Here is a 12,066-nt window from a genome sequence, read left to right on the forward strand (position 1 = left end):
CATGAGAAGCTATGGAAGAAAACAGACAAAAGAAACATTCTATTCTAAAGAGAACTCCCCCCCACCCAAAGGTGGGAAATGAGATCACTGTAAACTATCATTATACTAAGAAAGTGTCGTCCAAAGCACATATGCAACATTCAGTACATCATTTAATTCAAATTCTCAACAATACTGAATTGTAACATTTATCTGTTTAGTTCCTGAATAGGTAAGGAATTCTCATCTATCCATTTTTAATGTATATAAGCAAAAGAACAAAAAGCACAAATAAGTAGAGAGCACTGCCAGAGGATTTAAGTTTGAGCTCATATTTTGCAAACATTTCAGGCTTCAAGTAACTACTGACCTTGGAACTGAATCTACAGAGGACGAAGATGGAACCTTGGAGACTTGACAGTTTGCTGCGGCAGCCAGCTTTAAGGCAGACGATGGAACAGCACTTAAAGTCCTAGGTATATGTCGTGCATTTATAGGGGCAATAGAGTTTACAGTGGCAACTGATGAAGGGACAGTTAATCGAATGTTGTTCCCAATCAGAACCTGAGTTGTTGCAGAATTGGCAGCAGTTACTTGATGACTCAGTGCACTGTGGGAACTCGAAGTCTGTGTCATGTTTGAAGGCTGTAACAAAGTTGAACCTGCCGTCGATGGACTGGTGTGTACAAGTGCTGTTGGTGTAGTACTACTGAGGTGTAAGCCCTTGTATACTCCTAGAGAAAAAGAAAGAAGCACTGAAACAATGTACAACTTTGCTGTTTATTATAGATATGTTACAAACATCAGAACAACTGAGATGTCTTTGCCCTTTTAAGATTTATTTATGTGTGTGTAGCAATGTGTGTGTAGCAATGGAGGGGAGAGGGAGAGAGAGAATCTCAAGGAGACTCCCTGCTGAGCGCGGAGTCCAAGGCAGGGCTTGCGGGGCTCAATCAAATGACTCTGAGGTCATGACCTGAGCTGAAATCAAGAGTCGGATGCTCAACCGATTCACCCAGGTGCCCCTAAATGTCTTTATCTTTACCTGAGGCTGGAAGGACGCCATTCACCCCAATTCCAAGCACCACATCATCCTTCATCTTGAATCCCATCAGTTGTTCTGATGTCACCAAAGCAGAAGCAGCAAATTGAGCACTAGCAGAATCCAAAGTCTTGGAAACAAAACCCTAAACAGAAAATACAAAACAAATCTAAGCATTGCTTGGTCTAATGAATTAACATTAAAGTTACACAGGTAATCCACAAACAGTCCGAATATAAACCAGAGTAGCAAACCACTGAAATATATTCATTTCTTTTGATAGTCACAAATTTGAAGAATGCTCAAGTGATCTAGGAGCTCAGACATTATGAATTTTGGTTTTCATATGTGACAATATGTAATACGGACCAGTCTATTACGAAAAGAAACCTATAATGTGGAAACAGTAAACCTCTGACACAAAGTGTCAGACAAGAAATACGCTAGTAAGACATTTCAGTGATTTGCAAATACGTAAAATGAAAAATGAATATGTAAGCTTCTTTCACCTAACTTACACATATATACATATATAAACAAAGGCACCTTTGGGACAGTAAGAAAACTATCCCTTTAGAACAGAAGTAACAAAATATCATATCATAACTTGATCTAAAAATTAAGAGGCTCCTTGAGTTTTTTTAAATGAATTTTTCCTCCAAGATCCTGAGATTTGAACTTTAGTCTTTAAGCCTTACGTGTGTTTAAATGGCAAACACTTATCATGCTTGAGGTTTAAAAGTGATTTAATAGTAAAAGAGGTTTAGTATGATAACTTCAAATAAATTTTAATATTAATTAAAATATCCAACATAATGAGCTGGGTGGGGTTATATATTAAAGAGGTAAATTCAGTCTATAGGATAGACTTGGAAGACAGCGTCTTGATCTCATTTAACTATGCTTCTTCGTTTTTACTTTTTAAAAATAGGGAGCAGAGGCAACAGCTTCCATACTCACCTGTAATGTTCTTTCTAAACCCTGTATAGAATGGCTATGATGTAGATTCAGGCGAAAGCCACTTTTCTGCTGGTTAGATGCAAGGTTCTATGACAACAGTTGGTAATTAGAGATGAACTCTGGTGGGAAACAATGAGGGATAATCATAAGACAGACAAATCCCTCACCTGTGCAGTGGTGGTGGAGGAATTACTATTTGCTTGCTGTTGCTGAATTTGTGCAAGCTGCTGTTTCTGCATTAGTGCCAGTTGCTGTTGATGTTGCTGGTATTGTTCGGCTGTAAATGCTGAACATAAAACAAGGAAAACACTTTATAAAAACGTACAGAGCACACACATCTTATAGCACCAAAACAAATTTCAGCATTAAAAAAACTTTTGTGCAAAATTAAAGTATCTGACAAAGGCTCATGATCCTGCTAAAGATCACTTCCATAGGAAAAATTCCACATTTTTACAACCACATTTAACTGGAGTGGCTTGAGTTCAAAGCAACATGAAATTATAAACTTCCCGAGTTATAACAACATAGGAAAGAGAACTCTACTTCTCAAGTTTCAGAACCATTATTTTTGTAAGCTGTGACACTTGTGCTAGACAGTGTAAAAAGGTAATCCAGCTTTTTAAATCCACTTATTTGGAATTGAACTTTGCACTGAGCTTGAGAAGAAATCTGATAGTCACCATTTGGTTTCTCGTTTACTCATATTACTGTCCCAATGCATTCAGATGATCCCTAACAGTTCTGTTTATCAATACTAATTGTTTGCATTTTTTCTAATTTCAGCCATTACATACATTCCCTCTACATGGAATATAAGGTTGTTGGTTTATTACCTTTATTTTATTTTTTTTTAAAGAACTCATCCTTTAACAGGAAGAAAAGAGGCTCCAAATGTTAAGGTTAATTAATTTTCCCCACCCAATTAACCCACCTGGAAAAAATCCAGTCAATAAGAACGGAGTTGTTTATGTTGATTTACTGTACAGAATGATGTCTGAGGAAAGACACTGTGTTATGCTACTTATGTTTGTCTATGGAGAGCTCAGTTCTAAAAAAAACAAACAAAAAAATGTTCATTTATTACCCCCCAAAAAAGTGTGTGCAGTTTTTAAAAAGGAAACCTTTTTCTTTTTCTTATTTTTGCCAATTAAAAAAAGGAAAAAAAAAAGGGCACATACAATCACAACATCTGACTTTAAAGGCTTCTTTAAGAAACCTGTGATGTTTGGGTAAGGATTATTTCAAAACACAAAAAAGGTTATCATGCATCCCTGAATACCAGGGAATCTATAAATCATGCAATGCAAATTTCCTCTATCTAAAGTTTAATGTTTTCAAAACATTTTCACCTAATTTGTTGTCTTTAGTTGCATTTTAATGATTTAGTTGACAAGAATATCACTTCATCACGTTTTATAATTTTCACTCATAACTCATAAAGCATCTTTATCTTCCATGATACAGGTTTTCTGAGTAGTACCACTACAAAATGTTTAGGTAGAAATTCTACCATATTCTGAATGGATCAGAAAATTATGAAATGATATTTAATAGAACTCCAGAAATTATTAGTGTTTACACAGGCTTTACACTTGAACTAAGTTCTTGGGCTACAAGACCAAAAACGTAATTTGTTGTTGTAAAAACTTTAGCTGATATCCGTCCTTTGATGCGTTTCTTTCCCTACTATGTTGTAATTCTCAGATCTGTATACTAAAGGGAAGACTTTTATTGACAATAGGATAACTTTTAAATATTGACATAAAGTAATTTTGTGTCAAAATGACCATTTCCATATAATAGAAATGTGCTGAATCAAAATTTGAAAAAAAATAGAAAAATCAATGCTGCCCTGATTCTTTATAATAAATGTAACATTTATCTATGTTTTAAAAAAAATCCATAAAAAGCAACTGTTTAAACCTAAAGATCCTTAGTTTATTAAATAGTTTTTCTAGTATGTTTTTGAGATTTACACTTTAACTTCCTAAGTTTGAGTGAGTTGCCTAAGTCTTGAATTTCCTAGCAGGGCATGTTCAATAAATTTTTTTAAAAAAAGGATCATTCCTACTAGGTCAGGTCATTATTTATCTACAAAAACAGTAATTTAGCATTCACTGAAGCTCTATTTACAAAAAACTCCACTTATATGAATGAAAATACTATTTAGAACTTTATGTTTGTGTATGCTTTATTAGCAATAATAAATTAGAAACTTGAAGAAAGTTCCAAACATTTCCTCCCTAGTTTAAGTCAACATTTTAATCCTTGGTCTCTGAGGGTCTTGTGAAGTACGCTTTTAAACAACTATTAACTTCTTCCTAACACAAGATTTAGAAATAAAAATGCAACTAATACTAATAAATAATAATGGAACTAATTACAAAGTTTTCCACAGGCATTTTTCATAAATGATCTAGAGTAACTGTATATAAGGAGCAACATATAAGCTGAAAATGATGGTAATAAAATCCATGGGCCTAGGGGCCAAGAGACCTTGATTTTTTTTAAGCTCCCATCTCTATCATAACTAGCCAAGTATACCTGGGCAAGTAACTAAACTTTTAGGGGCTCAGTTATGTTCATCCAAAATACTTAGATCTAAGTTAGGTGATCACTAAAGCCCTTTTCAGCAAAGTGATGCAAGGATTTTATATTTTTTCTGAGAAATAAATCTCCAATCCAAAAGGCTGTCTGAGTAAGCTGGAAAGCCTGGACAAAGGTAAGATGTAAATTTGGGCAAATACAATTTGAACTGGGTTTTATACTGTTTTTATACAGAAAACTGAGGACTTCAGATGGCATTATAATTCAAAGTCTAATCAAATGCTAAGCAGAAATAAATAGAAATGACCATATTTCCCTAATCTCTATCAAGGTAGAAAGTGCTACGGTTCTAGGTCTACCTCCAGATAGGGTGTGGTAGTCAAGTTTGCAATTAACATGAAGATGGATAGCATGGTTTCATGGACAGATGACCAAACCTAGAAGCAGAAGCATTTCATAGAACCCCAAATTTTTAGGTCGGGAGGCGTCCTTGGTGATTTCCTCCTACAACTTCACACTAAAGATGAAGAAACTTTCAACTGAGGTCATAAAGATAGATAATAATAGAAGGGGGGAGCCCATCCCCAAATCATTGAAATTTTAAATATAAAAAGAAGCAGACCAAAGTTTTAGATTTAGTATTCCTTACAAGAAATAATTAAACTTTTAATGTACCCACCAGTATGAATCAAGAGCTAAAAAAAAAAAAAAACCACACCTGTCTAGGTATGGGAGAAGAGTCATGTGAGGGATGTGACTAAAAATTTATTCAGGATGCTTCTAAGGGCAAAAGAGGAACCTGCAGATTTAAATTTAAGGAGGCAGCTTTTGTTCATATATAGACAAACTTTTAAATGAGATTCCCAACTCTAGAATAACCTGATCTAGAAAATTGTTGAGTCTCCCCTCCCTAAGGTATCTAGACAAAGGTCAGAAACTACCATTGTTTGGTAGTTGCTAACAATTCTCTGGAGTAGAAATTCAGGTGAAGTAAGTTAAGATGTTACCAGTCCACACGGACAGGAAACTACGGTGAGGCACACCAACACCTAGAATAGGTCAGGCTGTTGCCCTTTAAGTCACATTCCCACAGCTGAAGCAGACCAATGGATAATCAAAAGTGGGAGTAGGTGAGGGTGACAGGTACTTAGAAAAAAATCAACAATCTGAAAATCCAGTTTGAGAAGACAGATTTAAGATCACTAAGATATACAATGTTTTGTTAGTAAAAAAAAACAACAAAAAACAAACCCCAGAAAAACCCAATAAACCTAAACACCTATTTTAAAAGACAACACTTGATTAGAAATTTCTTTGAGCAGTACACAGGCAGAGAATTATTTTAATACAGGAAAAGGTAACTTTAAAGAAATAAATATAAAATAAAATGACTTCAGAGAGTATTAAAGTATGATCCCTGAGCCAGTAAGTTTGAATGATAGTTTTGAGGTTCATAAGCACTTAACAGCCACCCAGAAATCCAACCTGAAAAGAAAAATATGGTGTATTTCCTTAGATGGCCAAACATGAATTAATCTGAATTCATCTGGCTGCGAATTACTTGAATATGAGATTATCTGTGGTCTGATCTTGCACTTCAGCACATGGCATATAGAACTATAGAACATATAGAACTATAGAACTATCAATTCTACTACTATGGGTGCTACTTCACATCCTGCTAAGGGTGTAATTTTGAACTGTGAAACACACTTGGATAAGGATTAAGGTCCTACGGATTTATAAACTCTAACCATGAAAATACTCAATGCTTGAACCTAGAGTTCCTTTGGAAACTGAATGTTACAAATTTTATGAAGTAGAATGTATTAAAGCTAGCTACAAATCCCGAGACATAGAAGTTATCATGCCAGCTACATATATTCTATTAATTTATGAAAATAAACCAAATCTTTAGTAGAGATATGTGAGCTTAGGAAAATTACTTAGAACACTAATGAAATTTCAGTGGGAACTGGGAATTCAAATCCTGAACATATAATGGTGGTTTAAAAATCACTTTTCTATTTAGTCTTTATAAATTATAGCATTCTGATTATGAGAAGTGTATTAATTCTGACATATCATATCCCCTAAGCTTAAACACAAACAAATAAATAATCACTGAACAAACACTAAATTTTCAAAGGTACTTTTATAGATTAAAAGGAAACAAAACAAAACAAAACACAGTAGACTGTATTCGGAAACTGTCCCAATCACATATTAACTCAAGATTATTAAAATACAATACATACATAATTTGTTCATAAGTACTAAAATCTAGTCCTGGAAATTCTAAACACACATATATTTAAGTCTCACCAAGGTCCTCAACATTGTGTCATTCTGCTGTGTGTTGTCCAGATCAAGCACTCTAGCACCTGACTAACCAGGTTACCCATCTGGCCACACAACTATGCAAAATGGCCAAGACTGGGAAGCAAGCAAAAAAATTCTGAGCACCAGAAGCTACAAGGTTGGTGTGTTCATGCCCTTTACTAAAAATAACGGGCTCTTGATATCCTCATTTAGAATTTCCTATTTGAAAATGAGAAAAAATGGGCTCTTACAGGTGGTATTTAGAAAACGGAAAATCAGTCCAGAGGGCATCATTATGCCATAGCATATATAAAAATATTAGTATTTAAAATAATGACTAATAAAAAATGGCTAAATCAAAGTATTTGGCTTAAGCAGCAGACAAGTAAGTATGTATCAACTGACTCCTATCTCATATAGTAGTTAAGTTCTAAAGTCAGTATCGTAAAAATTAAGCCTTGAATATTCCTTTAGAGTCTCCCATGATGGGTGTATCTCTCAATCAACACAGCAAAGACTGTTTTTCCTCTGGTATCAGACTAGATCAGGTTCTGTGGCTGAGTACCAGATGACATAGTCAGGCTTGTATTTGGGGGCCATGCTATACAGAAAAATTTATCTTTAAAATTACAATTACACAGATGGAGGTGCGATGCTCAGCCTCAGAATGAGGCAAAAATGGAGGCACAGACACTCTGAGAGCAACAATAACAGATTCACTTTTGCCATTCCCAGAGTGGCCCACTCTGGACAACATATTCTTGCAGTAACATTGTATTCAGAACTCTGTATAACTTCTGAACTGTTAAAATTTTATTTTCTTCTCCAGGGACCTATAGCTGAATTCACTTAAGTTAAATGTACATATGATAGGGCCTCTACTATAATATACTTTGTAGAGCATAAAGAGAAGAGCTTTAGGTTTTTGGAATATTCACAAATAGGAAAGAATAAAGCATTACAAAATAGCAATCTGTAGGTATCTATTCTCTAAGTATACAAAAGATCTAGTAAAAATTAAGGGAAAATTGAAAACAATTACGTGCAACAAAAAAATTGATAAACCCACTCTTTAAAGGTTGTATCACATTATATGGGGGAGGACACCATTAAAAAGAAAATCACACCATTACTAAAAATTGTTTTTCAGCTAAACTTTTGGTAATACTACTGGTTCAATGTTCACTTTTTAATATTCTTTGGAAAATACAAATCAAGTAGTTTCATAATATCGATGTTTACTTATGTAGTATAGCAAAACAATTTACAGGAAAAAGATCATTAAAAGATCTCTATTTTTTTTTTTAAAGATTTTACTTTTTAAAGTAATCTCTATACCAACGTGGAGTATGAACTCACAGCCCAGAGATCAAGAGTCTCATGCTCCACTGACTGAGTCGCCAGGCACCCCTCAAGTTCTCTACTTTAAGGGGCAAGAATACGGGGATTGATGAAACATGCCAGTTTTCTACAAGAAATCTCAAGGAATTTACACAGCTTAAATATCTACCAAGAAAAACATATTGCAAGTTTACACTTTTAAAATCTCTAAACTTGCACACTATACAAATCATCCTTCATATTGAAAAGTGCTTTACTTTGATTTTTAGGACTGTAATAGCTAAAAGAAACTGACTCTCCAAAAGTATACACTCTGAAGTTAATGGGACTATCCTAATCCATTAGGACTCAGGATAATTTAAATTATCTTCTAGTTGAATTCTAAAATGTGATTATTTTTCTTACAAGCTAAAGACTTAAATTTCACAGACTTGTTTTCCAAACACAAAGTAAATTAGTTTATGGAAACTTTTCTGGAAATCTTTAGGAATAAGCAGCACATTTCGTATTTATTATAAGGTTTAACTAGAGCCTTACCAGATGATTAGGGTGACACAATAAGTATCTTTACAGTCCCTTCAAAATCTGTGTTTAAATTACCTTTACAAAAATCTGTGGTAACATAATTTTAACAGTGAATTTCTGTAGCCTACATGCCTTAAATAACACAGATCTATGCTTTCAAAGAGAAAACTAAAATTTTAAGAATATTTAAAAATAGCATTTATTTTAGAAACATTACACAATGTAATCATAATGCTAAAGTAGATGTTATCTGGAAATGTTTCCAAAATTATAATAATCCTAAAAAATTAAAATAATCCTTTAAGTATTGTTCCCTGAAAAATTAGTTTCTTTCATAAATTATTCTGCATTACTGTCAGTGGATAAGGCTTTTACATATCTCCTAACTTGCTGGTCTACTTTTAAACAGTTTAAATAAAAGACTAGATTAGTGTCCAAGCATAAAATAGTCATAATTAATGGCCCATTTTCTTTTTGTACTCTTTGAAAATATAGCTGCTGAATTGTGAATTGTGGGTTCACAGACTGTATCCAGGAAACAAATGTCATACATTAAGTAGTAATAAATCACCTTTGCATGTGGGTGTGTTTAAGTGAAAACACATGTACAAACAGAATTCAAAAAGATACTTAACCTAGGTCCTTTTTTTCTCATTATTTTGAGAGAAAGGAACTTTTAGCCTTAATAAACCACATATTCAGAAAATGGATGACTCTGACATTTCTATAGAAATGTACACCATAACAAATAAACATACCAAAATGTGCTGAACCACTGCTACTTTTACTTTGCGTGGAGGTACTGCATGTCTGGGTCCCGGGTTGTGCTGTTCCTGTTCGATTTATACTCCTATATAATTTTCTACAGGAGAGTTCATCATTGTCACTGTCATGTAGGGATGGTGTCCGAGGCCTAAAATGCCGCCATCTACATGATTTGATATTGACTAGTATCTGACTGAGGTCTTTAGAGAAAGATTTGTCCGAGGTATTTGTTTCTGAGGTATTGGCAAACTGATTGACTGGAGAATGTTGTGGAGAGGAAAGCATTTCCAAATCCAGATGGCGAAACATACTGTCATAGTCTGAGTGAGCTCTGTCCAGTAAGACCCTATTAAAAATAAGGCAGGAACATATATGTAAAATAGTTATTCAAAAATTATATAAAAAAGACCCTCCCAATTCCCCAAAGCCGTAAGTTGTAAATTTGATTATTTCAGTATTTTGCCCTATAATAGCTACATTCTCAAATTTTTTTTGTAAATTCTCAATTTCTGATAAAAGTTTTTACTTTATAATGATCTGATTAAATAAGAGAGTAATTCACCTTAAAGAATAAGGTACACTATTCATTTTACATTAGCAAGTGCCTTCTAACAGTTCCTGAGTTGGTCTATCAGTAGAAGTTAACTGATAAAACATGAGATTATTTTTCTTTCCAAACTGTTGTTGAACCAAAGATTTTTATTTCCATTTCAAAGCACCAAAACACTTTCCAAATATTTGTTCCCTATTAAGCAAAACTCCCCCCGCCCCCCTGCCCAGGGGTAGGGGAGGTAGAAGAAAAGCAGTAATAGGTTATGTGATCTTTGGGAAATCTTATGCCACTAAAATTTCTTATTGATAAAAGAAGATACTACTTTAGAAGATATATTCTTCTAATCCACTACTCTAGAAGATATATTTTTATGTTATTTATATATTTACAAAGGATTCTATTTTAAAATACTAGAACTAATGCTAGTATAGAATAAAATATAGCCAACATACAGAATTTTCACTACTATTGATGCCAACATAATAATGGGGGTAAAGCATTAAATAAAATATATTTCAGTGCCCAGACAATTCTAAACCAATGTTTAGGTGATTAAAAACTGCAAATAAGATTTGATAAATAAAAGAAACATGTATAAGCCATAATTCACTATAAATTACGGCCTAAAGTTTCTTTCTGAAAACACACTGCTATTATGTTCTGCCTTTTTTTTTACCTACATCTTTCTTTTTTTCACTTTCATGTGCTCTGTAATTCCTTCCTGCCTCCCACACAAATTCTCACATAAAGGCATATAGAGGTACAAAAGAAGAAGAGTTAATTAGATCCTGATAAACTGGGGTGTCAAAGGTCGTGCATGGATCCTGGAACTTTTTTTTTTTTTTAAAGATTTTATTTATTTATTTGAGACAAGGAGAAAGAGAGAGACATACACAGCATGTGGGGGGAGGAGCAGAGGGAGAGACAGAGTATCTCAAGCAGACTCCATGCTGAGCCCTGAGTGTGGAGCCCCACGTAGGGTTCCACCTCACGACCCAGCAATTATGACCTGAGCTGAAACCGAGAGTCAGACGCCCAACCGCCACATTCTGGAGCCTTTTCACTGAGGAGTTAAACAACTTAGTGTACTAGTTACATGACATTTCTTAGCTTATTCAACCCTTTGTCCTAATATCTCCCAGAACTTCTGAAACAACTTTCTGCAGTTTCTTTAAGCATTTCAGTCAAAAATCAGTTAAGAACAGAAAATGGAAACAAATGAGCATATTTAGAAGGATTCCCTTTCTTTAAGCTCTAGATTTGATTACCCTACTGTCTATGTCCCTACTGTCCCTATGCTAGGAATATAGAAATACTTACCTTCCACCACGCCCAACCCGTCTTCGTGCAAATCCAATACACCTTTGGGGTACGGTGAGGGTAGTTAAGCAGTATCTATATCGTACATCCCCTAATCCTCCATCTTTAGGACTAGTCCAAGGCCAGTTGCCAGTTTGGTCTAAATGAGGCTAAAAAAAAAAAAAAATCCAAATTATTTTAGTTTGTCAGTTAAAGGTGAACAGTTTGTTATTTAAAAAGAGAACTTGAAACTTACAGCATAGTACTGACAGCCTGCTTTCCTACGGAAAGCAAAAGGACCATCGGGATCATTGTCTTCTTCAGCTTCCGAAGAGCCAGACAAAACCTTTAAAATAAAATGAAGTGAGTCAAAACGTGTGACTTCCTCCATTTCTCCTCTATACTCACAGAGAAATTCGTTATCTTTACCTGGGAGAGTGGTTCTTCATCTGAGCTGGGAAAGTCATACTGATTTAGATCTTTAGCATTAAAGACTGGCAGTGCAGCAGGACTCGTCTGTTGAGGAGTAGCAGCAGCAGACGATGGTAAGACTTTGGGCTTCTTTTCGTATTTACGTTTAGGTCGGATAAGATCGGCCTTATCTTGCTGCAATGAAGTCATATATGAATCAAAACTAGAAACCATGTTCAACAAACCTGTACTTTGGGTTAAGTTTAAAAAAAAGAAGTTTAGAGCTGAGGGTGGTTGGGTTATGGACATTGGGGAGGGT

The 12,066-nt window shown here is 34.6% G+C and overlaps 1 protein-coding gene across 3 annotated transcripts in view; it reads right to left on the minus strand.

The window, feature by feature from the left end:
* EPC1 (enhancer of polycomb homolog 1) overlaps window positions 1-12,066 on the minus strand; it is an 89,582-nt gene that overhangs the window by 1,763 nt on the left and 75,753 nt on the right. For 2 of the 3 annotated variants that reach the window (XM_059404369.1, XM_059404368.1), the window contains exons 7-14: window positions 11,766-11,942; window positions 11,593-11,682; window positions 11,358-11,506; window positions 9,478-9,830; window positions 2,149-2,267; window positions 1,982-2,068; window positions 1,025-1,166; window positions 350-713 (exon numbers count right to left, since the gene is read on the minus strand). In XM_059404369.1, the coding sequence (XP_059260352.1) occupies window positions 350-713; window positions 1,025-1,166; window positions 1,982-2,068; window positions 2,149-2,267; window positions 9,478-9,830; window positions 11,358-11,506; window positions 11,593-11,682; window positions 11,766-11,942 (1,481 nt within the window). The remainder of the gene's footprint in view (window positions 1-349; window positions 714-1,024; window positions 1,167-1,981; window positions 2,069-2,148; window positions 2,268-9,477; window positions 9,831-11,357; window positions 11,507-11,592; window positions 11,683-11,765; window positions 11,943-12,066) is intronic. The other variant, XM_059404370.1, reaches the window with a different exon arrangement.

The sequence above is a fragment of the Mustela nigripes genome, chromosome 6 (genome assembly GCF_022355385.1).
Source record: "Mustela nigripes isolate SB6536 chromosome 6, MUSNIG.SB6536, whole genome shotgun sequence".
In the NCBI taxonomy this organism is placed as follows: Eukaryota; Metazoa; Chordata; class Mammalia; order Carnivora; family Mustelidae; genus Mustela; species Mustela nigripes.